At 37.8% G+C, this 27,719-nt stretch overlaps 1 protein-coding gene across 1 annotated transcript in view; it reads left to right on the top strand.

The window, feature by feature from the left end:
• LOC130454724 (cilia- and flagella-associated protein 251-like) overlaps positions 1–26,795 on the top strand; it is a gene marked incomplete at its 5' end in the record, with an annotated part of 28,170 nt that extends 1,375 nt beyond the window's left edge. Inside the window, 2 exons of the mRNA XM_056800653.1 lie at positions 20,353–20,415; positions 26,592–26,795. Of these exons, the coding sequence (XP_056656631.1) occupies positions 20,353–20,415; positions 26,592–26,795 (267 nt within the window). The remainder of the gene's footprint in view (positions 1–20,352; positions 20,416–26,591) is intronic.
• Positions 26,796–27,719: the final 924 nt, after the last annotated feature.

Here is a 27,719-nt window from a genome sequence, read left to right as displayed (position 1 = left end):
CAGCTAGGTGGCTCAGGGGATAAAGTCCTGGGTCTGGAAGCAGGAAAACCCAAGTTCACAGTTGGCCTCAGACACTTACTGTGTGACCCTGGTCAAAACATTTAACCCTGTTTGCCTCAGTTTCCTCATCTATAAAATGAAATGGAGAAGGAAATAGCAAACCATTACAGTTTCTCTGCCAAGAAAAGGCCATAAGGGGGCCCCAAAAAGTTGGACCTGACTGAAACAACTGAACAATAATATATAATTTATAATTATAATACATATTATAAAATATATAATAATAAACAAAGTATATATAAAACAATTAATTTTAGATGTTTTTCTAGCTTCTAAATAGTTCCTGTCTGATCTTAAATTTAAATCTTAAGAATCCCAAGGAAAATGCTGTCCTAAAAGACCTCATTGAGCCCACTGTTCCTCCAAATGCATTTACTCTGTATATTTGTCTCCTTTCTTTTCTCCCATGGTTGCAAGACCTACTTGGGCTATAATTACATTTATGAGACTAAGGCTTTTTTCTTTTTCATCATCAGGTTCAAATGGGATAATATTTGTCAAGTGCTTAGTATAGTACCTGGTACATAGCAGGTATTGATAATTTTTATATATTTATGTATATAGTATTTACTATATGCCAGGCACTGTGCAAAGCCCTTACAATCTTTTTACTCATTTGATCTTCATGATGACCTTAAAATGTAGGTCCTATGAATATCAGCAATTAATAGTTGAGGAGACTAAAGCAAACAGAAGTTTATAGAGTACCATACAGCTAGTAGTGTCTGGGGCCATCATTGAACTCAGATGTTCCCTAACTCCAGGCCTAGCACTCTATCCACTGGACTGCCTAGCTTATTCTCATTCCCCTTCCCTTATTCCCTTTTTTATGTCTTATATTTGCTACAATGGCATGAAGATGCAGACATACTTGTCAATGAAGGTCCAGATGAGGGCAGGATAAATAGATGAAATAGAAATGGCAAATCTGGGTGACACTATTTCTTGTTGTTGCAATGGTACTCTCGCAGACTAGAGAGGTGCTAGTAAGTATGGGGATGCACCTTCCTATTTGCAATGGAGATATAGATTATAGATTAGGGAAACCCTCATCCCTCTTTTCTCAGTTTCCCATCCTGTTGTTTCCAATAAATCTCCTTACCCGAGAAAGAGAACAAGAGCAGTTTCTCTAAACCTCACAGTCACCTTTAAGTTACATAGAAAGGAGACTGACTGACAAGGGGGAGGGGAAGGGAGGAAGGTGAGAGAGGGTGAAAAGGGAGGGAGTGAAGGGAGGAGAAGATTAGGGAATATATTAATCCATTAGTCATCAGTAGAGATCAATAGTTAAACCCCAGAGCATTCCCCTGTAGCAGCATCCCTCTATCTGTGGCAGCATCTCTCTCAGTGTCCCTCAAAGTACTTCTATCTCCATTGCAAATAGGCAGGTGTGTCCCCATACTTACTAGCAGATCTCTAGTCTGTCAGAGTACCATTGCAACAACAAGAAATAGTGTCACACAGATTTGCCATTTCTATTTCATTGATCCAAAGTGATCAAATTTGCTTTATGTGTCTACTGAAGTTCATAACTCTAGGAGGTTCTGTGATATACTTCTTGAAAGAAAGAAAAAAATAGCTTCCTACTTTTTTGTATTTTGAATTCTGGTTAAAATTAAGTTTGTATTTCTTCTTAAGAATTCAATTATAATTATATGGCCATTGTACTCCAGTTAAGTTTGTTTAACTAAAGATCTATCTCTGGTTAGGGGGAAAAATATCAGTGGTTAGGATAGAAAACCAGATTGCAAGAAGTAGGAGTGGGAATTGAGAGTGGGAAGTGATGGAGTGGTGTTAGTAAAAACTGCTCTACTGGAAAGTGTGTCAAGAAAAGGAGGAAAAATATTAGAAACCTGCTATGTTTACAATGAAAAAGCTTTTGATTTGAAAAAGCAAAATATAGCCTTAAAGATCCCTTCCCACCAAGATATCCTCTTGTGCATATGTTAATGTCATGCCTGATGTCTCAATACCTTCAATAAAGCCTTTGTTCCCTGGGCTTCTCACCATAGACCTCCTTATCCTCTGTTCTTTCTAGTTCTGGAACCAATTAAATAAATTCTGTCATAGCTTCTGGAAAAAGTATGCCAATAAATTCCTCTATAGTTCCATTCTTCACTCCTGTCACTTCCCAAACTTAAGCACCCCTCCCCTTTATGTGCTATGTCCCCTGTAAGTGTTTTATGGAATGGATATTCCTTGAGAACAAAGACTCTATGACTTTGATTTATTAGCTATTCTGGTCCTCAAACAGTGGATAATAATAATAATGGCAACTAATATTTATAGTATACTTTTAAAATTTCAAAGCTCTTAGTATTATTATTGCCCCTATTTTATAGATAAGGAGACTAAGACTTAAGGAGGTTGAGTGACTTGTCTAGGTTGATCCAGTTAAAAATTGCCTGCAGCAAAACTCAAACTCAGGTCTTCCTGACTCCAACTCCAGTTCTTTAACCACTACTACATATAAATTACCTTGAGGATGCTACTGGAGGGCCAATGAGGACCCTCCCTCTAACCCCTGGCCCAATACCCACTCCAACACTTAACCCTCTAAGAACCACAAGCCTCTTGATCAGACTCCCAGACTCCCTATGACATTCCTCATCCTCAAAGGTTACCACAATAGCACCTTCTCTGAGATTAGGCCTTAAGGGACAACTTTAAACCATCTAATCATCTCCCAATCAGTTCCCATACTCTGATACTTTGCCTGAACTCACTCTTAAGTGGTTAGGATACTCTGACCCTGTATCTCTACCACCATCTCTCCAGAACCTCCTATTTCTGAATCTCCTAGTGACAAAAAAAAAACAAAAACATTTCCCTTATTTTTGCAAAAGATAAAATGGTTCGATCTTCCCAGTATATCGATTTGTTAATCAATGCATGTCAATTGCCTCACAAATCAGGACCAGGCCCCTTAGCTTAAAGCTGGACCCCAAATAAAGGAGGAAACAGACTTTTATACATTAAAAACAATCAAATAAGACCAATTAATTAAGAGGAAACAATACAATATTAGGTAATCTGATTTCTAATTGGATGAAAAATGAGGTCTTTCCAAGAGGTGAACAGATCTAACTCTCTGAATTGAGAAAAAGAGATATTCTACTCCCCCCAAGTGTCTGTAAAGAATCAAAAGAACATGGAAATAATAACTGATTGATTAGTATGGGGCCAATTTTCAGATAAGATATATGGGTTGCTTGAGATGTACAATTATGAGAAAACTCATAGACACTAGTCTTTGGAGTGGTTTGCCATTATCTCCAGATAATTTTACAGATGAGAAAATTGAGGCAAACAGGATTAAGTGACTTGCCCGGGTCACACAGCTAGTACGTGCCAGAGGCCATATTTCAACTCAAGAAAATGAGTTTTCCTGACCCCAGGCCTAGCACTATCCATTTCACCACCTGACTTTGGGTACTTCAACATATATACAAATTGATGTTCTCTCAAGTATTCTAACTTCCCTCTTCTTATCAGTTCTCTAGATCTGCTCCTCTTCTCCATGTCAGCCTACATATAGAGGTGATCATGCCTTTGATCTTGCTATCATTCACTAATATTTTAATTCCAGCTTCATGAACCCCAAAATTCCTATAACTAATCATGTTTTATCATTCTATCTTTCCCCATGCCTTTTGCCCCTTAAGTCTGTTCTTTAGCCTCACTGGGATATCCAATTCCTCCACCCCTCAATCATTTCTGAGGCCATCAACTTTGAACCAACTACCAATCCTAACCCTATGATGAGCTAATTCATTTCTATGCTATCCCCTAGTCAAGGATCTTCTTCCACTGAAGTCTCCAATGTCCCAACTATTATCCCCATTCTTTTCTAATCTTCAGTCTTTCCCCATCTACTAGATTTCCTCCTTGATGCTTACAATCATACCCCATTTCTCCTTCATCCTTAAAAAAAACCCCTCATTTGATCCACCCATAACCACCAGCCATAATCATATATCTTTCCTAGGCAGCTAAAGTCCTTGAAAAAGTCATCTATACTCAGTGCCTCTGCTTCTCATGCTATTCTAAACCTTCTGCAGTCTGAATTCCAACTTCATCATTCCAATAAAATTGCTTTTTCCAAAATCTCCAGTAACCTTTTTTTTTTTGCTTATTTATTGTAAATTCTAGTGGTCATTTCTCAGCGTTTTTGACATCTCTGCTCTATTTAACAATGCTGATCATCTCCTCCTGGATAGTCTTTCATCTCTGAGTTTTCATGCTGTTGCCTGCCCTTGGTTTTCCTCACACCTAGCTGCCTTCTTCTTTACAGTCTCCCTCGCTTGATCTTCATCTTTGTCAGTCTCCCTAACTATAAGTATACCCCAAAGCTCTATCTTGAGCCCTTTTATTTTTTCTCTCTATACTATCTCTCTTGATGATTTCACCATCTCCCAAAGGATCAATTATCATCTCTGTTTAGTCCTATTTCTCTCCTGACATCCATTCTCACATTACCAGTTGCCTATTGGTCATTTCTAGATGTCTCATAGGCATTTTACACTTAATATGTTCAAAACAGAACTCATTGTCATTCCCCCCCTCCCCCTTATCCTCCTGGCTTTCCAGTTTCCCTATCAAAGTTGAGGACTCCACTATTCTATTAAACTGTGGTTCTGGTCAAGTCATCACCTCCTCCAACTTCCTGTTGCCTCCATGATTAAACATAGTGATTTGTTTGGCAAATATAGTGGTTTGTTAGAGCTCTTTACAAACTGACCCATGTCTATCTTTCCAGTCTTCCCTCTATTCTCTCTTCAGTCTAGACCCAGATCTAGCTATATTCACCTACTTGCTGATTCTAGCACATGACAGTCCTCTCTCTGGACCTTGGATTTGCCTATCTCCCTAGATTGGAATAATCTACTTCCTCATTCATTTCTTGATATCCCTGTGTCCTTTCAAGATTCAGTTCAAATACTACCTTTTTCAGGCACAGTGTATAGAAACACCAGGCTTGAACTCGGGAAATCCTGAGTTCAAATCTTACTTCAGACATTTAGCAGTTGTGTAATAATGGGCAAGTTATCCTTTTATCTGTAAAATAGAGGTGATAATAACACCTACTTCCCAGGGTTATTGACATTCCTGATTCCTCCAGTTACTTGAGCTTTTCACTCTAAGGGAAGGGTTCTTTACCTGAGATCCATGGATAGTCAGTAAACATTTATTAAGTGCCTACTAAATACCAACCACTATGCTGAGCACTATATACATTTCAGAGAGTCAAAAAACTTGGATTTTTAAGTTAAATTTTTATTCTCACAAGCCCTTAACTAAAATTTAGTATTTTTAAAATCATTTTTAAAAAGTATTATTCCAGGAAGGGGTACAGATCTCCAAAAGACTACTTGGCATAGAAAAGGTCAAGAATCTTTGCTTCTTCCTTATACTCTGCATATGTGTGTGTGTGTGTGTGTGTGTGTGTGTGTGTGTGTGTAATTTAAGGGCAGTGGTTTGGCAAAGTGGTGAGAGTATCATGCCTAAAATCAGGATGATTCATCTTCCTTAGTTCAAATCCAACCTCAGATACTAGCTGTATGACTCTGGGCAGATACTTAACCTTGTTTGCCTTAGTTTCCTCATCTATAAAATGATTCAGAGATGAAAAGACACATCTTTCTGATATCTTTACCAAGAAAATCCCAAATAGGATCACAAAGAGTTGGCCATGAATGGAAAACAGTGACTGAACAACAATAACACAACACTAAAAACGTATTTATTTATATGATGTCTGCTCTATTAGCATAGAAGCTCTTTGAGGGAAGGGATCATTTTTGTCTGTCATATTTCTAGTGTTTTTCACAATGCCGAGCATATTTCATAAATGCTTATTGATTGAGTGACTGATTGATTGATTCAGTTTTACCCCATTTCTAGGGTCAAGATCAAAGTCGCAAAGCTTGTGCTCTACCCTTCAAGGACTGAAAATAATCTCCATACTACTGTAAGGCACCAGAAGTAGATAATAGCTAACTGAATGAAGAGCCAGGGTGATTATAATTCTTTCCATTTATACAATGCTTTAGAATTTTCGAAGAACTTTGAGATATGTTTTCTCATTTGATCCTTACAATAACCTTGTAAGGGAGGTAATGAATTTAGTTTTATTCAAATCTAACACATAAGGAAACTGAGGCTCAGAAAAGTTAAATGATTTGCCCAAATCCACATAACTAAGTAGCAGAATTGGACAGTCATTCTTTGCACAGAGTGCACTTGGTAAGACCAGAGTTTCAAGGAGCCTTCTTTCCCTAAGATTTTGTGTTTTAGAACATCTAACTTCTACTTCTAGCTCTCTATTACCCTATGCTGTATGTTGCTGTGTTTATAATATAATTAAGATAACCTAAAGTGGGGCGGGGGGAATGGAAAATAATACAATACATGACCATGTAGTAGTGAATCTATGAAAGAGATGCAATGTGAGAAACTCAGAGAAGGCAAAACATCAGACTGAAACAATCTTTTCCTCATCTTTTTTAAAATTTCATTCATGGTGCAACAAGTACTTATTAATCATCAGCCGAATGAATTGGATTTGCCAAGCATACACAAAGAGCTTTTTTAAAAAAAAAATAGATGAACACTAATAAAGAAGTTCAGTCATGCCCACTCCAGGATTGTGGTGGTTGTTCATTCCTGTCTGGCTGTCCATGGAGTTTTCTTGGCAAAGATACTGGAATGGTTTGCCCTTTCCTTCTCCAGTGGATGAAGGCAAACAGAGGCTAAGTGACTTGCCCAGGGTCCCAGAGCTAGTAGGTGTAGGAGATCACATCTGAACTCAGATCTTCCAGCCTCAAAGCCTAGTTCCATCCATTGAGTCACCTGCAGGCATTTTCCAAGCAAGTCCACCTTTCTGTGACCCCATTTGGAGTTTTCTTGGTAAAGATATAGCAGTGGTTTGCAATTTCCTTCTCCTGCTCATTTTACAAATAAGGCACTGAAGCAACAGGGTTAAGTGACTTGTCCAGGTTCACACAACTAATATGTATCTGAGGCTGGATTCCAAGTTCATTGTGTCACCTGTTTTCTCCACTGAGCCTCCTATTTTAGTATTGAGCTTAACATAACTTAAGACCAAATTGGGAAGTAGAAACAGGTGAGACATTTCTGATCAATTTTTTTCAATAAAAAAATTTTAGACAGTTTTAAATAGTTCCTAAAGAATGGAGCAGCTAGGTAGTTCAGTGGATAGAGAGCCAGACCTGGAGCCAGGAGGTCATGGGTTCAAATCTGGTCTCAGAAACTTCCTAGCTTTGTAACCTCGGGCAAGTCACTGAACCCCCAATTGCCTAGCCCTTACCACTCTTCTGCCTTGGAGCCAATACTTAGTCTTGATTCTAAGACAGAAGATAAGGTTTAAAAAAAAAAGCCTTGAAGATCTTGGGGTGAGGGGTGGGAATTCCAGATGCTTCCCATCATATCCATCCCTCTTCTTGCCATTTGACCAAATTTCCTCTTATTCTGTCCTCATTGTAAATAAAGTTTATATAAAAGGGTACCATAAAAATGCATCTCCAGAAAGCCATTTATTCTTTTCAAGAAATGACTATTATTACTTACTTCTGAAGGAATAACTGGATAAGTATTAAAGCCATTCTCACCCAAATTCTTAAATTATGTCATTGTAAATGCCATTAAACAATTCAGCACATATAATCTGCTACTCATGTACTTAGATAAAGATATGCCTTAATTGATTTCATTTCGGTCTGCTTGCTGCAGTGATGTATTTAATGAAGTCAATGAGTACAGTGGGTTGCAAATGGGACCTCTAATGACCTAGGACAGGAACATTTTGATCTACTTTGTGTTCATCAGACGCTAGTCATTTCAACATGTTTTCCTCAATGTTTTTTTTCCTAACAATTATGAGCCTATGGGTTCTTTTTAAAACAGAAATGCAAACTGTAGGACTCTAATTAATTTGTGAGGAATTTTTCAAGAGTGTTTGGTTTTCCAGAAGCTTCATAAAGCTTTATAATATGAGGTTTTCTTCTTTAAAAACATCAAATTCTATTTGCCAAGGGCTACTTCTAATACCAGAGTATGCATATTTGATTTGAAACACTGAATAACCAGAGCATGAGACGACTCTAAATTGGAGAACATTAATCCCAGGCGAATACACTTGAAACACGTTGTAATGACTAGGTAAAATTAATTCCCTTCCAAAAATCTAAAAATAGTTAGAGTTAAGGTAAAGCTAAATTTTGCAAATTGCATGTTAATATAACAATTTGATTTTTGCTACTTATGTGAACATCTTTTCTCCTTTTTAAAAAATTTTCTGATCATATAATTTCTTAATTCACTTTAATAAAACTAACATTTTTTCAGAATCACTAATTTATGTCATAGGACAATTAAAGTCAGAAAATAGCATTTAACATGCCACAAAATTATATTTTTCATGCACATTTGCATATTGCCTTTATGAAATTCTTTCAAATAAAATACACTACTTAGTCATTAAAAAAAAAGGAATATGTAACAGATTTTTAATGTCCAGATTGACATGTGTTGTATTCATGGAAGATTTTTCCCCCCAGACTTCTGATCACAGTAGAAGTTACCAGAAAGAGTGTCTAAAGCAATTCATTAAAATCTTGGCAGTCTGGCGAACAGCTCGTAGCTTCTTTTGAAAGCTGTACTTATTAAAGCTGAGCTCTCTTCCAGCAAATCAGTCAACAGAGGATTTATTGTCATTGCCTCTTGAGGGACAATTCCTTAAAGAACTGTGTCAGCCAGTCTAAGGCCTTGAATAAACAAAAAAAATGTAAATAAATTACCCTTCACAAAAGGTGGGCTCTTCTGAATGCCCCTAGAAAAAGAAAATTCTGTAAAATAAAATATATTGGAGGGGATGCAAAGCTCTCCATTCAAGGGATGATGGAATTTTTCAGTCTAGTTCCAATGGAGTGAGAAGGGAGGGGAGAAGAGGAGGGGATATAATGGTAATACTTTTATTTTTTTTTTAATTTTATTTAATTAGATGATTTAGAATAATTTCCTTCCCCACTCCTCCTCCCATATCTGATGCACCATTCTACTGGATTTAGTATATGCCATCAATTAAGACCCATTTCCTTATTATTAATATTTGCACTAGGGCGATCTTTTAGAGTCTACTTTCCCAGTCATAGCCCCACCAACTCATGTGATCAAGAGGTTGTTTTTCTTCTGTGTTTCTTTTCCCACAGTTCTTTCTCTGGAGGTGGATAGCTTCTTTCTCATAAGTCCCTCCGAATAGTTCTGGATCATTGCATTGCTACTAGTAGAGAAGTCCATTATATTTGATTTTGCCATGGCAATTCTTTTAGCTGTTGAATCCCAGGAGCCTCTTTTCTCTGGCAGAATTTTACAGTTTGAAAACACACCATAAGTGATCTGAAAATGAAAACTATACCTTTTCCTCTAAAAATTATACCATGTTTTCTGTATTTCTCACTTGATGGCCTCTTATAAAGAGCTTCCTAGCTTCCCTTCTCCATTCTGATTTAACAATTATGACTAACTGAGCAATGTTGCTCAATTATCAGGAAGAAGAGCCATGACAGTGTCCCATAGCATCCTTTTCCCTTCCTCTAGCCTTCTCCGGGGAACCCAATGTCTTTGGTCCCTTTGTTTTCTGAGTGAATTAATTTCTGCAAGCATTGCTCAGAGGTCTAAGAAAACACATTGATTTGTTAGCTGCTCAAGGATTAACTTCATTTGGGGGTTTTCTTTTTTGTCAGAGTAGTGGTACAGTTTTTTGTTTTGTTTTGTTCATTCGTTTTACTCTGGTAGAACTAAATTGTTAGCACACAAGCATGGGAGAATGAGATTATATCTATGTACATCATCATATGCATAAGGAACATGATTCAAACAGTTTCTTGCCATAGATCAACCAAATCCATGCCATAGAGAATCTCTTTGTAATAGACTTATGCAGTGTTGGCAATTTATGATCAGAAAATTGCTGGTTTCAAGAATTTAAGGATTCTTAATGGACTGCCTCCTAGACAAGCACTGAATAGTAACCTCACCCACTGGCTCTTTCTCCAAGGCTGCTTTTAATGCTGGCAACTTTAGAGAAAGAGCCCAATTTAAAGTGCATTTAATAAAATATACATGCTGTTAAACACCAAAATGGTCATGGCCCTTAAGATGCTTCCCATTTTCAGAAATTTATTCCTCCTGAATTTTAATACATCTCGTTAGTCATGGATTTTTAAATTTAATGAAACTATCCTCTTCCCGACCAATTCAGTTGAATGCTTTCTTTGAGATAAATTTCCCTTTTGTCTGCCTATATATAGTGGGAAGAGGGGGAGAGAAAGGAGATAGAGACTGACCTGTGTAAGTTGGAGAAATTTTCATAAGAGATGGCCATTTTTCATGTAGCTCCCCTTTCCTTGAATAGATATTTTTAATGGCATCTAAAACTTGTGATGCATTACCTTTTTCTCTAGGACTTCCAGAGCTTTCCAAACATCAATTTAGAATATTGACACCTCTAGGGGAGACACAAGTAGATAGCATTCTCTCTATGATGAGATATATTGTACTAGAATCTCTTTTTAAAAGCCCACCATCTGAACTCAGGAGGAAGGGTGGTTGAGTGGAAGAATTACTGACTTTAGAATCAGAGGACCTGGGATCAAATCTCAATCTTTGATGGAACCTTGGGTTCCATGACCTTGCAAAATACATTTAACCTCACTCTAGCCTCAGTTTCCTCATCTATTTCCTCATCTATTAAAGAGGGAATTGGACAGGATAATGGATAAAAGCCCTTCAAATAGAAGGACAAAGAGCATTCACTCTCCAACTCCTCCTGTTTTCAAGAGAGTATGTGAAGTTTCAGCTCAAGAGGGGCTTAAGGGAAACAGCCATATTCTTGGAACTAAGGAAATGCAAAGAATTTAGCCATGAAAGCTATCTTGTGTAACTCAACAAAGTAGGCCTGGCAAGTCGCCATGATCCCAGGCTTCTCAGAAGAATTTTCAAGCAGTCATTTCACTGATGCTCCCCACTTCCTCAAAATAGCAAACAAAAGGTTTTCATACAGACAGCTACATGCATTCAACACTGCTATAAAAATTAGTATTTTTGCTATTAACCTATATTAATAATAAGCTTAGTTAATTTTTTTGCTTTAAGGAAAAAAGCAATGCCTCTTCCTATTCTACAAAAAAACTTACTTATATACTAACATTATAGATTACAGAAAAGCAACTCTCCCTCTGTCTTTCAGTCACTAGATCTACTCTTTGGACATGTCTGATTCCAAATAAACATTGATCCACCACCTAATGAATATAAGGCAAAGTAAAGATCCATAAGCTTCAAATGGAATACTATATTATGTATATTTTCCCCTTCCTTTTCTAAACATATTAATTATGCTGTCAGTTGAAACAAAGCATGCTATCTTCCTGCCTGCCCTTAATATGGCGAAGATAAAAAGTTTTCTAAAAGATCTCTTACTGGGATTCTGAATATCCATGACTATTACCCAGCTCTGATTTCTAAGAGTTCATGAGAAGGGCTAAAATGATCTGTAGAGTATCAAGCACATCCAAACTCTCAGAGACTCTATTAGGTAAGTTATCAATAGACAAATAGTAAAAGAGGGCAGAGCCATGCCTATTTGGCTGAGATAGAAGGGCTGCAAGCAGAGGCATGCTGGAGCCAATGCTAACCATCCTGAGAATTTGAAGATTCCTTGAACCCGGGAGAAGCCTCAAGATAGGAAGATAGAGGAAGGATAGAAGTTCTGGATGCCGTGAGGGGGATGGTGGAGTCAAATTAGAGATATGAGGTGGCAGGAATGAGTCAGAAATCCAGGCCTTATTAATTACAAAGGAGTCACAGCAGAAACTCTGATCAGTGGACTACTCAGAAGGCTTATACCCGTCCAGTGATCCAAATTTAATACCACACAGGTCGGAGACATGATGGAGAAAAGAGAGTACCTGGCCAAAAGCCAGGTCCCAGGTGGGAGAGGTAGATAAGGAAAGGAATCAAAGATGGTGGCCAAGCTCCAGCAAGGACAGGCATCAGTGAGAGCTGAGATCCAAGTGAGGAAGAGAGAGGCAGAGCTTGCTGTGCCCTGTATTTAATCTCATTGATATGCAAATATACAAAATACATAGGGATGATTATCATTGGTTAATGACAAGGTATAGGTGTGGTTTCTCTTAGCCAGGTGAGCACAAAGAAACCTGTTTTCCCGCCTAACCTGGGGGAAGCTGGGGTCAAGGGTCAGAGGCTTTCCTAGCCATGCGCAAGACTGAGCATGTTCAAGACTGAGCATGCTCTCTTCTAAGCCACTCTGTACATACTAACTGTTTCCCTTGCCCACAGCTAGGGGTGGACTGCTACAGAACTGATTATTAAATTTTCAGTGGGTGCATTTCCACCTCAATAAATTCTACAAATCAGAGGTTTTTCATTGTTTTGTTGATGGTCTAGACTTAAGAGAGTGATAGAGAAAATGTTAATAATACAGATTAAACTTTAAAGTATGTCCTGCTGATTATTTCATACTTACCAAAATATCGACAGCTTCAGGTATTTAGTAATAAGTTGATTGTATTTTTGAATTGTTCTTGGTGTAACAGTGGTCTATATGTAATGAATTGGACTGGAAGAATCTAAAGAAAAATGGGTTTTAATCATGGTTGCATTGGTAAATGTTTAACAACTGACTCTCCGAAAAATGACCAAAATACCCTTTAACTTTAATCTGAAAGATTAACATTTTATCAATCACTTTTTAAGAGAATTAAAAAGACAATGATTCAATCCCTAATTTTGTAGCACATAATTATTTCTGAGGTGTAAATGCTTACACTGAAAATTCAATATTGGTTATCACCAGAAATCAATCCCTGGTTGTAGAGGGCAGCAGAGCATGAGCAATACCTTTGATTCATTTCATGAAGGGCTTCAAATTATTGTAAAAGGCATTGCCAAAATGCCTAAACCCAGAGCTTGACCCATTATTGGAGGTATTCCCAGAATTCAATTTCCCATATGGGTATATGCTAATGTTGGGAACTAAGAGGAGGAGATGTCTGGGAAGGGGTTGAAGTTTTTTAATGAAGACAATTCTGTTGTAATTAGTGGACATATGAAAAGAGAACTAAAGAGCCACATAGACTGAAATAGTGCTTTCAAGGGACTTAGGAGTCCTAGAGCCTTTTTGTACCATGGAGCAAGGAGAGAAGCCATTGAGACTGTGATGACCAAGCAATAATCTCAGGAGAGATGTAAATGCTGCATGGATGAAACTTGTCACACTTTGTCCACAAGGACCTTGTGATCTGTCTTCTCTTTTGGAATTGTAAGAAATTAGAATTAAGGGTTTGATTAAATATATGAGAATTCTTAGATAATACTGTGGTTAAAAATTTAAAATATTATAGCTCAAGTCACCACAAAGGTACTTTCAGTAGCTTTATTTACTGAGAGGTGGAAAGATTGGAAGTAGAGAAATATAAAGGAGGGTAGAGTAAGAAGTCTAGCCTATCACCCTAAAAATGTTGATCCTGTCCCTGGCTCAACCCAGGCAGGGCTCATTAACCCCTCAGTCAGAGAACTTGGTGGTGAATTAAACAAGGGTTCAATCCACACAGCCTCCTCCAAGAAGAAGAGGACTCTCTAGAACTAATCTCTCTAGAAGCCAGGAAAGGAGGGTGAGCTCACTCACCCAAGCCAAAGCTCCAAAGGAGATCCAGGTACAGTCTTACCAGAAGCAGTCCAAGAGCCAGAGTCCCAGGTGGAAGTCCCAAGTCAAAGCTCTAAGCTGCAGTCCCAGTCCAAGATCCTCCAAGCCAAAAATTCAGACTGAAGACCTCCCCCCCTGGACAGGAAGTTCATTTCTTTTATAGTCCTTTTTCCATGTCACTTCCTGTCCCTTACTCCACTTTATGGGAGCCAATTGCAGTTTTTCAGTTTGCTTAGCACTGTCCGGGAGGTGGTCAGTTGCTTTTGGAGTTGACACTCACTTTCTTGTGGACCTCCCCTACTTGTTAAGTAGGGGTGTTTTTCAGCTTTTGTTAATTAATTTAAAAATAGGCAAAGGGAGAGTTAATCCTATCTTCACAGAGTAGTGAAATTAGAGGGACCCATTTCCCAGCTATCATAAGGGCCACAGAGATCAGAGTATACTCATTTGGGGGGCAACAAAGGTTACAAGCCTAGATAATAAAAAGAGTAGTGGTGTCTTTAACAATAATAGAGATAAAGAGCATTCATTAAGAACCAATGTGCCAAGCACTAAGCTGAACACTTTCAAATATTAACTCATTTGATTGAGTTTGGGGGAAAAGATAATGAATTCTGTATTGTATATACTGAGACTGAAATGCCTATAGGACACCCAATTTGAAATATCTATTAGTCAGTGATATAAGACTGAAAGAGAAACTAGGGCTGGCCATTTAGATGTGGGAATCATTTGTATAGAAATGATCATTAAACCCACAGGAGCTGATGAGATGATAGGGTAGAAAGAGAAAAAAGGGAGTCTAAAACAAAGTCTCGGGGAACGCACAATTAGTGGGTATGACAATCCCAAAGAAATGTTTTACTCTTCCAATGCTATTCTTTGCCTGAGTCTATTAAGCTATTAAAGAACTAAATATCTAAATGTGAGTTGACCTTAGAAATTCCCAGTTTTTAGGTGAAGAGGCAAAATAAGTGAAGTGAAGCAAGCTATCTTTAAAAATTGTCCAATCAGAAACGAAGGTAGAGAGAGTGTTGGGTGAAAGTATAACTCATGGTCAACAATATCAATTCATGTGAGTGGGCAAAATTGAAGTCCCAGTTTTGTGAATAATTGAAGGTACAATAACTGCAGTGTCACATGACTAGTTGCCCATTGGATATCTGACATTTAAAATCCCATAGGTATCTCAAATGAAAATGTACCAAATTGAAATTAATATATTTCTCCCCAATCCTCATCATTCCTTATGGCACAATAGTATTCCATTACAACCATATACCACAACTTGCTCTTCCATTCCCCAATTGAGGAGTAGCCCCTCAATTTCCAGTTCTTTGCCTCCACAACAATAGTAGCTGCTATAAATATTATTGTACAACTAGGTCCTTTCACTTTTCTTTGATCGCTTTGAAATACAGAACTAGTAGCAAAATTGCTGGGTCAAAGGGTATGTATATGTCTTAAAATTCTTAATGTATTAATCATATTATTATTATACAGTATTTATCAGACATCAAGCTCTGTGAAGGGCTGGGACTGAATCTTATCTAAAATGTGAATTTTTTTAAACCTTTACCTTCTGTCTTAAAATTAATATTAAGTATTGGTTCGAAAGGAAAAGAGCTGTAAAGGCTAGACAATTGGAGTTAAGCGACTTGCCTAGGGTCACACAGCTAGGAAGTGCATGAGATCACATTTGAATCCAGGACCTCCCATATCCAGACCTGGCTCTCTATCTACAGAACAACCTAATGCCCCCCAGAATGTATATATCTTGTAGCATCATAAAAAGGGAGAAAAAACCTACCCCTTTGCCACTACCCACATCACTACAACTACTCTCCCCTGCAATCTCTTCTACTCCATCCTCCTGATAGAGAGAGAGAAATAGAGAGACAAAGAGAGACAGAGAGACAGAGACAGAAGACAGAGAGAAGGGGAAAAGAGAGAGGAGGGATGGAGATGGAGACAAAGAGAGAAGATACCAATGCAAGCCAACTCCCCAGGAAAATCAGTCTAATTTTTTATCATAAAGAACTGAATAGAGGTATGCACTGCTTATAAAACTAAATGCAATATCAAGACAGTTGGGTGGCTCAGTGGAATGAAAGCCAGGCTTAGAGATGGGATATCCTGAGTTCAAATCTGGCCTCAGACACTTCCTACCTATGTGACCCTTAGTCACTTAATCCTGACTGCCTAATCCTTACTGTTCTTCTTCCTTGGAACTAATACTTAGTATTGATTCTAAGATAGAAGGTAAGAGTTAAAAAAACACACACACACACACAAAACAAACACCTAACTACAGGGTCTATTGATGATCTGTGCCCAGTAGACTCTATAGTCAGTTGGTCAATGAGTTTGTATCAAGCACTTAATATGTGCTGGGTGCTATGCTACTCACTGGGGACATACAAATAAAGGTACAAATAAAGCATGGACCCTGCCCTGGAAAAGCTCATCTTCTTGGGGAGAGAACAGACAAACAGCAATGTATACATAAGGTATATGCAGTAAAAGTAGGAGGTAATAATCTCGCAGAGAAGGCATGGGGTGGAGGTTAAGGGAGGAATAAATAGGGAAAGTCTCTTACAGAAGATGGGATTTGAGTTTGAAGGAATCCAGAGAAGCAAGGAGATGGAGACAAGAGGAAAGAACATGGTGGAGTACAACCAGTAAAAGAGGAGAGGAGAGGTGGAGTATCATGCTCAAGGGACAGCAAGAAGGTCAGAGTCCCTGAACTGGAGAGCACAAAGAGCAGAGTCAAATGTAAGCAGACCAGAAAGGTAAGAAGGGACTGGGTTGTAAAGGGCTTTAAATAGTTAGCTCCTTGCAGAAACATGATGAAGAAAGAAGCAGAAGGAGATCCTGTAGAATCCACAGAGAAATCTTTTCAGTAACCTCCCAAAAGCAAAGGCAAGGTGAAATTACCAGGTCTAAGGGTAACCACTTCCTGTCAAGTTTCCCCTAGCTCAACCCCTTATGCACTGACTGTTTTAAATTTTCTTTACATTTAAATTAATTCAAAGGTGTGTTTATGAAGAAGAAATGAGAAATCTTATTTTATGTCAGTCAGTTCTACAGTATAGTGTGATATATTCATATGAGTTCCCCAAAAGCATGGTAATATGCAAAATTTTGTCCAATAAAAATCACTGGACTTATGAAGAAAACATGGTTGGGGGCAATGTTCAAAAAGTTTATGAATAACACATTAAAAAATAGAAACCTAATAAAAATGGTAGCATAGTTTTATGGATGTTAAATGGATATGAAATACATAAATACTATCATAAATGGTGACCAAATTCATGACCTCAAGCTTCTTCTTAGTGAATGTGCTAAGCAGGTCCCAACTTTGGACCTTCTCCAAGAGGCTTTGGTGGAAGGAGAAAGGTACATCCCAAACCTCCTCCACCCTCAGCTCCTGCAGTACCAAAAGATGTACAAAAAATATAAGTACTTTACCTGGACAGAGACACAAAGTTTGCTTGTGTAAGGGGGCACTAGAAGGGATGCTGGAACAAATGTGAGTTTTCAAAACAAGGATTACAGGAGAAACAACTGTAATGGTCTAAAGTGGTCTACATTGGCCCTAGGAATGCTGAAAACAAAAAGAGAGGCCACCTGCTTGTAAGCAGCTTGGAGGAGGGGCTGAGATCATGGAGGGAGGGGCAGTCATTAATTACTTTAAATGACTGTAGGAGAAATAGAGCTTAGAATTCAATGAATACTCTTTTCAGAGAGAAATGGAAGGAAGGAAGGAAAGAAAGGAAAGGAAGGAAGGAAGGAAGGAAGGAAGGAAGGAAGGAAGGAAGGAAGGAAGGAAGGAAGGAAGGAAGGAAGGAAGGAAGGAAGGAAGGAAGGAAGGAAGGAAGGAAGGAAGGAAGGAAGGAAGGAAAGCTGCTATGGTAAGATAGTGCCTTAATTAGGGAGGGGGAAAGGAAGGAATAAAGTATATTAATCACCTACTGTTTCCAGGCGCTGAGTTAATCATTTTAGATATATTATCTCATTTGACCTTCATAACAACTCAGGGAGGCAGAACACTATTATAATGCCCATTTTGTAGTCAAAGAAATTGAGGCAGACAGAGCCTAAGTCACATGCCCAGAGTCACACAGTAAGTGACTAATACCAAATTTGAACTCAGATCTTCTTAACTCTAGGTCCAATGCTCTCTCCACTGCAGCCTGTAGCTGCCTTAGGGAGGCAAAAAATGATTGCCTTACTACAGCAAGGGCCCAATTAAATTTAAAGCAGACATCATCAACACAATTTCATGATTTTTTATACAGTTCCATTCAACAGCATGTGAATAGGAGCAAAGACAGTGAGTGGATGGTGGGAAAAATCCAGATTTTCATTTTGGCACGGTATAGCCAATAATAGGATCAAAGAACAAGGAATTCTAATGTAGAGGATAGCGTAGAGTTGAACTAGTTCCCCAAGGGGTTGAAATAGAGAAGGAAGGAGAATGTAGCCCAGGTAGAGGGGACAGCCTTGGACAGAACTGAGGGATGGAGGGTTTGGAGGTTATGGTAAGGACACAGATCAGAGTAGGGCAGAGGGAAACATGCAATGATTAAAAAACTAGGATCAGATAAGGAATTCTGGAGTTCATGGACACAGAAGTGGGACATTTGTGGGTGATAGCAGGGAGTTGAAAGGGAGACTGATGGTGCTAGAGTGCCTAAAATTAAGACCCTTTAGAATGGAATCAGAGTAAAAAAAGCATTCATTAAGTATCTTCTAAATGTTACATTCTGATGATACAAAGAAAGGAACGACAGCCCTTGCCCTCAAGGAGCTCACAATCTCAGCTCCACCAACTCTCCAATTTCTCATCTTTTTGTTCCTAAGAGGCAAAGCAAAAGGTCTAGACAAAATGGGGGTAGTGTTTGTTTTTTTAATTTCAGTAGAGCAAGGGAAATATAAGCATTTTTCAAATTTCACCAACCAATTCCAAGTTCCTATTTTGAACATTCTAGTCAGGAATAAGTTAGAAAAGGATGTACACAAGGATATGTAGAGTTCCTTTGGTGTCACAGAGCACACTGAATTAATTCACGCCTCGGGGAATTTAGGTGTATCCATCAGTCCTCTCTTTTTTCTGTGTGGAATGCCACCATCTTAGCAGACTGAACCACCAGGATACAATGGAGTCACCAAAAATTGGGAAGAGAGATTTAGGCTTTTGAAAGCAGTGACTATATAACATTCTATCTAAATTCCTCTCCAGTCTTCCCTTATCTCTGGACTTGTCCCTCATCAACTTGAGTCCTGCTCTGGAGGAAATGTAACTAAAAAATGTAGTGGCATCTTCTTCATTTTCTTCCTTCTGCTTCCTTAAATTCCCTGTGCATTTGTTATACTTTTCCTCTCTTCATTTCACACACTGTTATTGCATTTGGGCCAAGAAACAGCTGTTGTTTTCCACCTTAAAAGACAGGAAAATTTAGTAGCAGGTGAAATAATTTTTAAGAAGCAAACCACAGCGAGGTCTTTGCAACTCATGTAATTGTCCATATAGCAATTGCATGAATTCGCTTTTGAATTTTTTTTCTAAATCATGAGTATAATAATCATCATTTACAGGGCATGTATTTGTCTTTTCAAAGATTCTCAAAGGACCTTTTCAAAACATAAATATGCATTTCTCACACACAGATGGGAGCAGGCTTTCCCAGACCTACTGATAATTTTTGTGCTGCCAGGAAAAAAGCTGGAGCTAGAAATATGTAGCTTTAAGTATGCATGCCTCTAACACTTATCCAACACTTTACCCTACTTCATTTCTGCTATTTGCCTACTCCTGGCTTCATTTCCTACCCTCCAGGCTGCTAGTGGCTACCAGAAAGTGAACCAAATGGGTATGTCTAGGGGTGGGGAAGTGAGGAAAGCACAATATTCAACCCTCACCTGTCATTCCCTAAAAAGATATTATATTGAAGCACTTTATAGGTCATCATTCAGTTACTCAACTAGCATTTAATTATGCTATGTTCCAGCCTCAGTGCTAAGCACTGAGTTTACAAAGAAAGGCAAACAAAAAACAAAACAAAAAATTCCAATTCCTGGTATCAAAGAACTCACAGTATAACACTCACAATGCTCTAAAATACATACTTAAAAAACAAACTCATACTTCACAAGCCCCCATCAATGTGTTTCCTTTACTAAGTTAACCAGATGACTCATTAGTTGAAAGTAAAATAAATCAAAGAACATAGTAAAATAAGTGAGATATCCCCTCTCCTCCACATAAAAAGATTTACTCTTCCAGGTTCATAAGCAGGAAATGAGAATAACCAGAAAATGAAACATTGTTTTCTTCATATTCCCCAAGAGGACCTTAGATGCTATAGAGCCGCCAGTATCCTCTGATGAGGTCACTGAACTTTTCTCTGCAAAGAGGCTTCCACTCCCCACATCTGAATCCAGAAACTCAATATAAATCATCATCTAACTCACTGAAACTAGTAAGTGAGCCCTTTTTAGAGCTCACCTGGCTGAATTTTTGTCCTCCTAATACTCAGGGGGATGATGGTGTTGATGTGGATGGTGTTGATGATGATATTGATGTTGTTGTTGATGATGATGTCGATGTTGTTGTTGTTAATGATGATGTTGATGATGATATTGATGTTGTTGATGTCAATGTTGTTGATGATTTTGTTGTTAATGATCATGTTGATGATGATGTTGATGTTGTTGTTGTTGCTGCTGCTGATGTTGTTAATGATAATGATGATGATGATGGCTGCCACAGTTCACAAGTCAAATAGTGAAAGGAAAAGGGACCTTCCTAGTTTCTTTCATTTTTTTGTAGGGAGGAGGTGGTGTTTTCAAGGTTTTGTGAATTTGTTTTTTTCTTCATAGGAGGCCAGCAGCCTTTGTTTGTGTGGAGGGTTTTGTTTTTTTCACATTTGTTCCTATAAATCACTTGAGCTACTCTGTTTTTGTTTGTATTTGCATGGTATAGATTTTTTTTCCAAGTATCATTTTCGACAAATTTTAAAAAATATTTATTTCACTTTCTCCTCACAATAATCCAAAGAAATAGGTACTATTGTTATGTTCATTTTGCAGTTAAGGAAATTGAGGCTGCAAGAAGCAAAGTATCATACAGACAGTATCTGAAGCTGGATTTGAACTCAGGTCTTTCTGTCACATCCAGCACTTTATCCTCTGAGCCACATAGCTTCCTCTCTGGAGGACCCCTCCTTTTCTTTGGATTCATTTTGTAGACTGGAAGACTTTTAAAAATATTTCCCTATTTTGTATGGAATGGCTTTAGACTGGTCTATTTTATGTTTCCTTGGACACCAAGATTTTTTTTAGTAATATTTTATCCTCTTGCTAAAGTTCTTGACAACAAATAAACATCATAGCTTTTCTTAGCTAAGTTCTCCTGCACCAAGGCCATACATAGAGATAGTATTCCTCCTGGAATTGTCCTCTGATTCTCTACATTTCATCTGTCTTCTAAGATTCCTAAGCATAAGTTAACAGGTAACCTTTACCCTTGTCCGAATGTCAACAAGAATGGAGTAAACTTTGTAGCATGCCATATGCTAGATCTACTGAGTATTCTTCTCAGGCCTCAGCATTGCTAGAATGTTTGGTGGTGTTTGCTTAAAATTCTTGAGCTTTAAGAAGCAGGTCTACATTTTAAAAAATTTTAACTTTATTTTTAAAAATATTTTCCATGTTTACATAATTCATTTTATTTCCCTCTCCTCTTCCTTCCCCCACCCATCCCAGAGCTGACAAACAATTCATGGGACTGTGCAAATGTTATCTTTTGATACCTATTTCTACATTATTCATTTTTACCATAGAGCAATCTTTTAAAGCCAAAACTCCAAATCATATACCCATATAAAAAGCAATACGTCATAAGTTTTTCTTTTGAATTTCTACTCCCATAGTTCTTTCTCTCAATGTGGATAGCATTCTTTCTCATAAGTCCCTCAGGATTATTGTTTTTCTACTAGTAGTAAAGGCCCTTAACATTGCATAGTTCCACAATGTTTCACTTTCTGTGTACAATGTTCTCTTGGTTCTGCTTATTTTACTCTGCATCACTTCTTGGAGGTCTTTCCAGTTCACATGAAATTCCTCCAGTTCATCACTCCTTATAGCACAATGGTATTCCATCACCATCATATACCACAAAATTTTTTTAGCGATTCCCCAAATGAGGGATACTCCCTCATTTTCCAATTTTTTTTGCCACCAAAAAGAATGCAGCAATGAATTTTTTTGTACAAACGTTTTTCATCATTATTGCTTTGGGGTACAAACCCAGCAATGGTATTGCTGGATCAAAGGGTATGCATTCTTTGGTCTAAATTTCTTGATTCTTGCAAATCCAATATCTCTTTGAGCACATCGTTCTTAAAATTCCAACCTTGGTCATAACAGATTCTAGCCTAGAAACCATATGCAGAGAAATGCTTTTTATAATATCTTAACAATTGTATTAGTTTTATGTTTCCTCGTTAGAACTGTACATATGGGGGAAATGTTTGACACAACTAGGACACCATTCATATCTTTTTTTGTTGTTTCTAGAAGAAAATAGGAAGAATATAAATATAAAGAGGAAAAAATTACTGTCAATTTTGAGGAATAGGGAAAGTTTCATGAAGATAGTACCTAAGCTGGATCTTGAAAGAGTAGAAGGATTTCAATAAAGAGATGAAAGTAGTACATTCAGACAATTGGGACACATATAATTATGTATAGGCAGGATACAGTAGGACAACAATAGGTAACAACTGATTGACCATTTTGGCTAGAATATACTATTTATGAAGCATAGTAGAAAGAAAAAAGTCTGGAAATGTATTTTGTAGAGGACCTTAAGTACCAGACTAATACACTTGAAGTATAGCTTGTTCAAACAATGAGGACTTGCTGAAATTCTTTGAACAGAGAAATAACATAGTCAGATCTGGGAAAGTGATTTTGGTAGTTGTGTGAAGGATGAATTGAAGAGAGGGAGGGAGAGTTGGAAGAGGTAGCAGCAAGGCAGATGGCAAGAAGTTTAATCTGGGGTCAGCATGGGAAGGAGGCATAGTATCTGGAGGTCTGATCTAAAGGATGCTGTTCTAGGTGAAGAGAGATGAGGAACAGCAGAACATATGGCAAGATCTGTGGATACATAGATGGCAATATGAAATAAGGCTAGAAAAGATTAAGCTAGATTTTGAAAGGCTTTCAATTCCCAGCTAAGAAATTTGTATTCTATCCTTTGAGTGAGGAAAAATGAGAAATCTATACCTGAGAAATGGGAATTATGATATACATTAGAGATAAAGAATACCTAAGAAAGATTATTTTGGTAGCTGTATGAAGGATAGATTAGATACTAGAGTCACTGGAAATAAGGAGACCAATTAGGAAGCTGTTATAGTAACCTGGAAGAGGAATGATAAGGGAAAGAATTAGGTGGTGAGGGTGTGAGTGAAGAATGAGGTAAGAACTTGGCAATTGGTTGGATATGGGGAGAGTAGAAGAAGGAAAAGTTAACAATAACTCCAATGTGTAAAAGCTGGATAACTGTGAAGATGGAGTTTCCATCAACAGAAAGAAGGAAGTTGGTGGGAGGAACAGGTTTAGAGGGAAAGATGATGAGTTCATTTGAGGACATCTTGAATTTGAGATGCCAATAACACATTTTCACAGTTAGAGATGGAAAACTGGAATTCAGAAGAGAGATTAGGACACGATGTATATGTAATAGGTCATGTAGTGGGTGGTGTGATGCTAGATGCTGTGCTAAAAGGTACATACTTAGTGATAACTGCATGGCTTGAGCCCCCATTTTTCCTTTTTTTCCAAAACTACAAAATTAGACAATTCACTTGTAAAGGTAACATGATTTAGTAACACAATCACACTGCAAAAGAACCTTAAAAAATCCAAATAATATTTCACATAGCATTCATGATGTTGCAGCCTGAATTGATGTCTCCTTTTCCCCTCATTCTTCCTTCTATCCATCTAAAGAGAATGGACTGAAAAATGGTCAAATTTAAAAGAAAAACTGGAGGAACTTCCTGTGGAAGGAAATAAGTATTAGTTAAGGATCTACTTCGTGGGTACCTAGGTGGCTCAATGGAAAGAGAGGCAAGCCTGGAGATAGGTTCTGGACTCAAATCTGGCCTCAGATATTTCCTAGCTATGTGAACCTAAGAAAGTCATTTAACCACAATTCTTAGCCCTTATAGCTCTTCTGCCTTGGAATCAATACATAACATTGATTCTAAGACAAGAGGTATGGTTGTTGTTTTTTGTTTAAAGAATCTACTGTTTGACAGTCTGCTAAACACTTAATAAATATTATATCATATGATCGTCAAATAGCTCCAAAAGTGGGGCAGCTAGGTGGCTCAGGCTTAGGATAGGAGGTCCTGAATTCAAATCTATCTTCTGAAAGTGCCTAGCAATGTGACCTTAAGTTACTTTCCCCCTATTACCTAGCCCTTATCATTCTTCTGCCTTCAAATGAATACACAGTATTGATTCTAAGATGGAAGGTAAAAGTTTAAAACAAAAAACAATAGCTCCAGAAGGTTGGTACATTAAACCAATCCACTGCTGATTTAAGGGAAGAAAGACTGTATTTGATCTCAGTGATGGCAGTTGCTAATTTCCCCCCAGTCCAGTTCATATCTTTGCTCTCCTTTTCTCTAGCTATCTCCAATGTACTATTCTGCCTTTCCTCCACTGAATAATTCCACAAAAACATCTCAGTTCATTCCTTCCATCTTCTCGCTCCAGTAAAAGGGGGCAGAACAAGTGTCCTTTGACCCTTGGGAGATCAGGGAAGCTACTTTCTCTTCATCTACCTCAACACTGTTCCCTAAGAACCCTGAGCCTTGTCATCTTATTTGCATCTGAGATCTCTTATACTACTTTCCCCAGTAGACTGTGACCTCCCTGAGAGCAGTGACTGCCTTGCTATTTGTATTTGTACCCCTTGTGCTTATTATAGTATTTTTGACATATTAAGAACTTAATATTTTTTCTTTCATTCATCCACTCATTCATTCATATAATCCATGCACACAATATTTCTAGGGAGAAGTCTCTCCAAAGGCAAAGGAAACATAAATCTGAGAACTCTGGGGAATAAATAACCACAAATATTTCCCAGCTTCCTCAGTCTTTGATTCCCTTTGCCATGGTCCTTACAGGTTACATCTAAATTTAGAAATCATCTCTAAAGAGGTGATAATTGGATCTTTGGGAATAAAGTTTCGAAGCTTTTCATAAAATAGCCAATATGTGTCTAAATGGAAAACCAAGCCAATAGAGGCTGTTCCAAAAGTCTTGGTGAAGCTTTAACAGCTCAGAAATTAAGAAATTTTCCATATTTTAGGAGCTAGGGATGAAACTAGAAGAATGAAAGTTCCCCACAAAGAAACCCAGGCCTTTTGGGCTAGGAGAGTTTTTTATGTAAGAGTCAAGTGTTTTTCCAAAGTGCCTGACCTATAGAAGGCACTTAATAAATGTTTCTTGATGACTTACAGTTATATCTCCATCTTCTATACATTTTCTTATACCCTTTTTCAAAAAAAAAAAACTGACAAAGCATTAAGTAAAAATTAGCACAGTGAATAGAATGCCAAGTCTGGAATCAAGAGCACTTGGGTTCAAATCTGGCCTCAGATGCTTCCTAGTTGAGTGACCCTGGGTAAGTCTCTTTACCTCAGTTACCTAGCCCTTGCCACTCTTCTGTCTTAGAGCTGATACTAAGACAGAAGTCAAGGGTTTGGAAAAACATAATTTAATTCAATTGAAAGGGGTATTATGAGATCTTTGAAGACTAGAAGTATCTTTTGCCTCTTTTTGCATCCCCAGCATTTTTAGAATAATGCCTATCACACTGTAAACATTTAATAAATACTTATTAATAATAAAGAAATGGCTTTGAGTAATAACATATATATATGTATATATATATATATACATATATATATATATAGCCCTGTAGAAATGCTTGTCAACTCTGGGAGGGGGAGGAAAGTGGAGAGAGAGACAACATGAATCTCGTAACCATGGAAAATTTTTTAAATAAAATGTAAAAGAATAAAAAAGATTAAAAACAGCAAAAATAAAAATTCATTCTATAAATAAATAAATGCTTTTAAATTAATTGACAAACATATATGTATATATAGCACAGTGTTTGGCACATAGTGGGCATTTAATAAATGCTGATTGGATTGTATTGGATGACTAGTTAATTAAGCAAGGACTACTGCAGAAACAATATACTGCCTTGAAATTACATGGTGCTGTACTCAAAAAGCTTTCCAGACTTTTTTCTAATGAATCTTTATAATAGCTCTCTGAGGTAAATAAGGAACAATTGTAATTATTACCACATTACAGATGGGTAAACAGAAACAAAGAAATAGATTATATCTGTCAGGAAATAAATCAGGCTGTGGGCACACAGATAACTCTAATATGATCTTCCTCTCCGATCTTCCCCCTTTTTCTCTGGTTCATGGGAAGCCATGTGGGTAAGGGAACTCGGTGTATTTTCTGAAGGTAATATCATCTTATCTTTTGTTTAAATGGAGGAAAATGGCAACAACATCAAAGAGGGAGTGGATGATATTGATAAATTTCGACAGGACCCAAGCAAATTTAGGTGAAGCCACATTGAATCCTCCTAATTAATTTTATCAAAGTCTTCCCATGCCAAATTCTATAAAAATCTGTTAAGCCAAAATGATGCTGTTTTTGGCTCCAGGCGAGCAGACTGGTGGAGCGGCGTGACACTAAAGGGCCCTATTACATTGCTGCAAAACCCCAGAAATGCTCGACATTTGGGAAGTACTCGGCAGCTGAGAATTTTGCTGAATGGCAACAGCTTTCAACGAAGCAAGCTAATAAACCTCTGGCCACAAACCAGCTCCCTGACGTAAATGCCAGAGCCACCACATTCCCAGAATGAGAAGAGAAACTGTCGGAAGAGAGAATCTGGCTGGCTGCTGATGGATTCTAAGGGGCCCAGGCTGGGCTTAGAAGTTATAGGCTTCTTAAAGACAGCTGGAGGGCTCAATGGGTAGTGCTAGACCTGGAATTAGGAAGACCTGAGTTTAAATTTGTCCTCAAACGCTTACTGGCTGTATGACCCTGGAAAAGTCACGTAATGTCTGTTTGCTTTAATCCATTGGAGAAGGAAATGGCAAATCACTTCGGTATTTTTGCCAAGATGTAGTGCTGTGGTCTGCATGATAGAATGTTAAACTTAAAACTCTTAAAACTCAGAAATATTATTTAATTCCTTTTACCTTAACTTTCAAACAGATACAAGACGGGCTGTAGATGGTGACCTACTGATTGATTTTCAAGATGGTCCATTTGAGATGTCAGCTCCCCTCCTAATCAGTGTAAACAATTTTACAATCACCTCCCTGACTCATGGCTGTTGGGAGAAGTCATGTAATCCATTGAACTAACATTCACTAAACCCTTACTCTTTGCCAGACCAAAGAAAGGCAAAAATACAATCCCTGCCTTCAAGGACTATCTATATAAAAAAGATACACATGGTGAATTTGATGTCATCTCAGAGGATTTTCGAAGGAAGTGACTCACACAAACTATTGTTTATTGTAGTAATCAAATCAAACTTGTAACAAATTTGATCCGATCTATATTTAGTGATCCACATCATCATTGTGCTACATAGCAATTAGGCATAAATGGTAAGCAATTTACACAAATGACTGTAATTGGTGTCGTTTTTATACAGTCCAACTGGGAACCAACAGTTTAGCTATTCAAAAAATTCCATTCAATTCCACATGCATTTGAAATGCCTGCTTGGCGTCCAGCACTGTGCTAGGTGCTAGGGAACACAAAAACCAAAAAT

The sequence above is a fragment of the Monodelphis domestica genome, chromosome 5, assembly GCF_027887165.1.
Source record: "Monodelphis domestica isolate mMonDom1 chromosome 5, mMonDom1.pri, whole genome shotgun sequence".
NCBI classification, from domain to species: domain Eukaryota; kingdom Metazoa; phylum Chordata; class Mammalia; order Didelphimorphia; family Didelphidae; genus Monodelphis; species Monodelphis domestica.
This window is presented reverse-complemented; position numbering and strand designations above follow the sequence as displayed.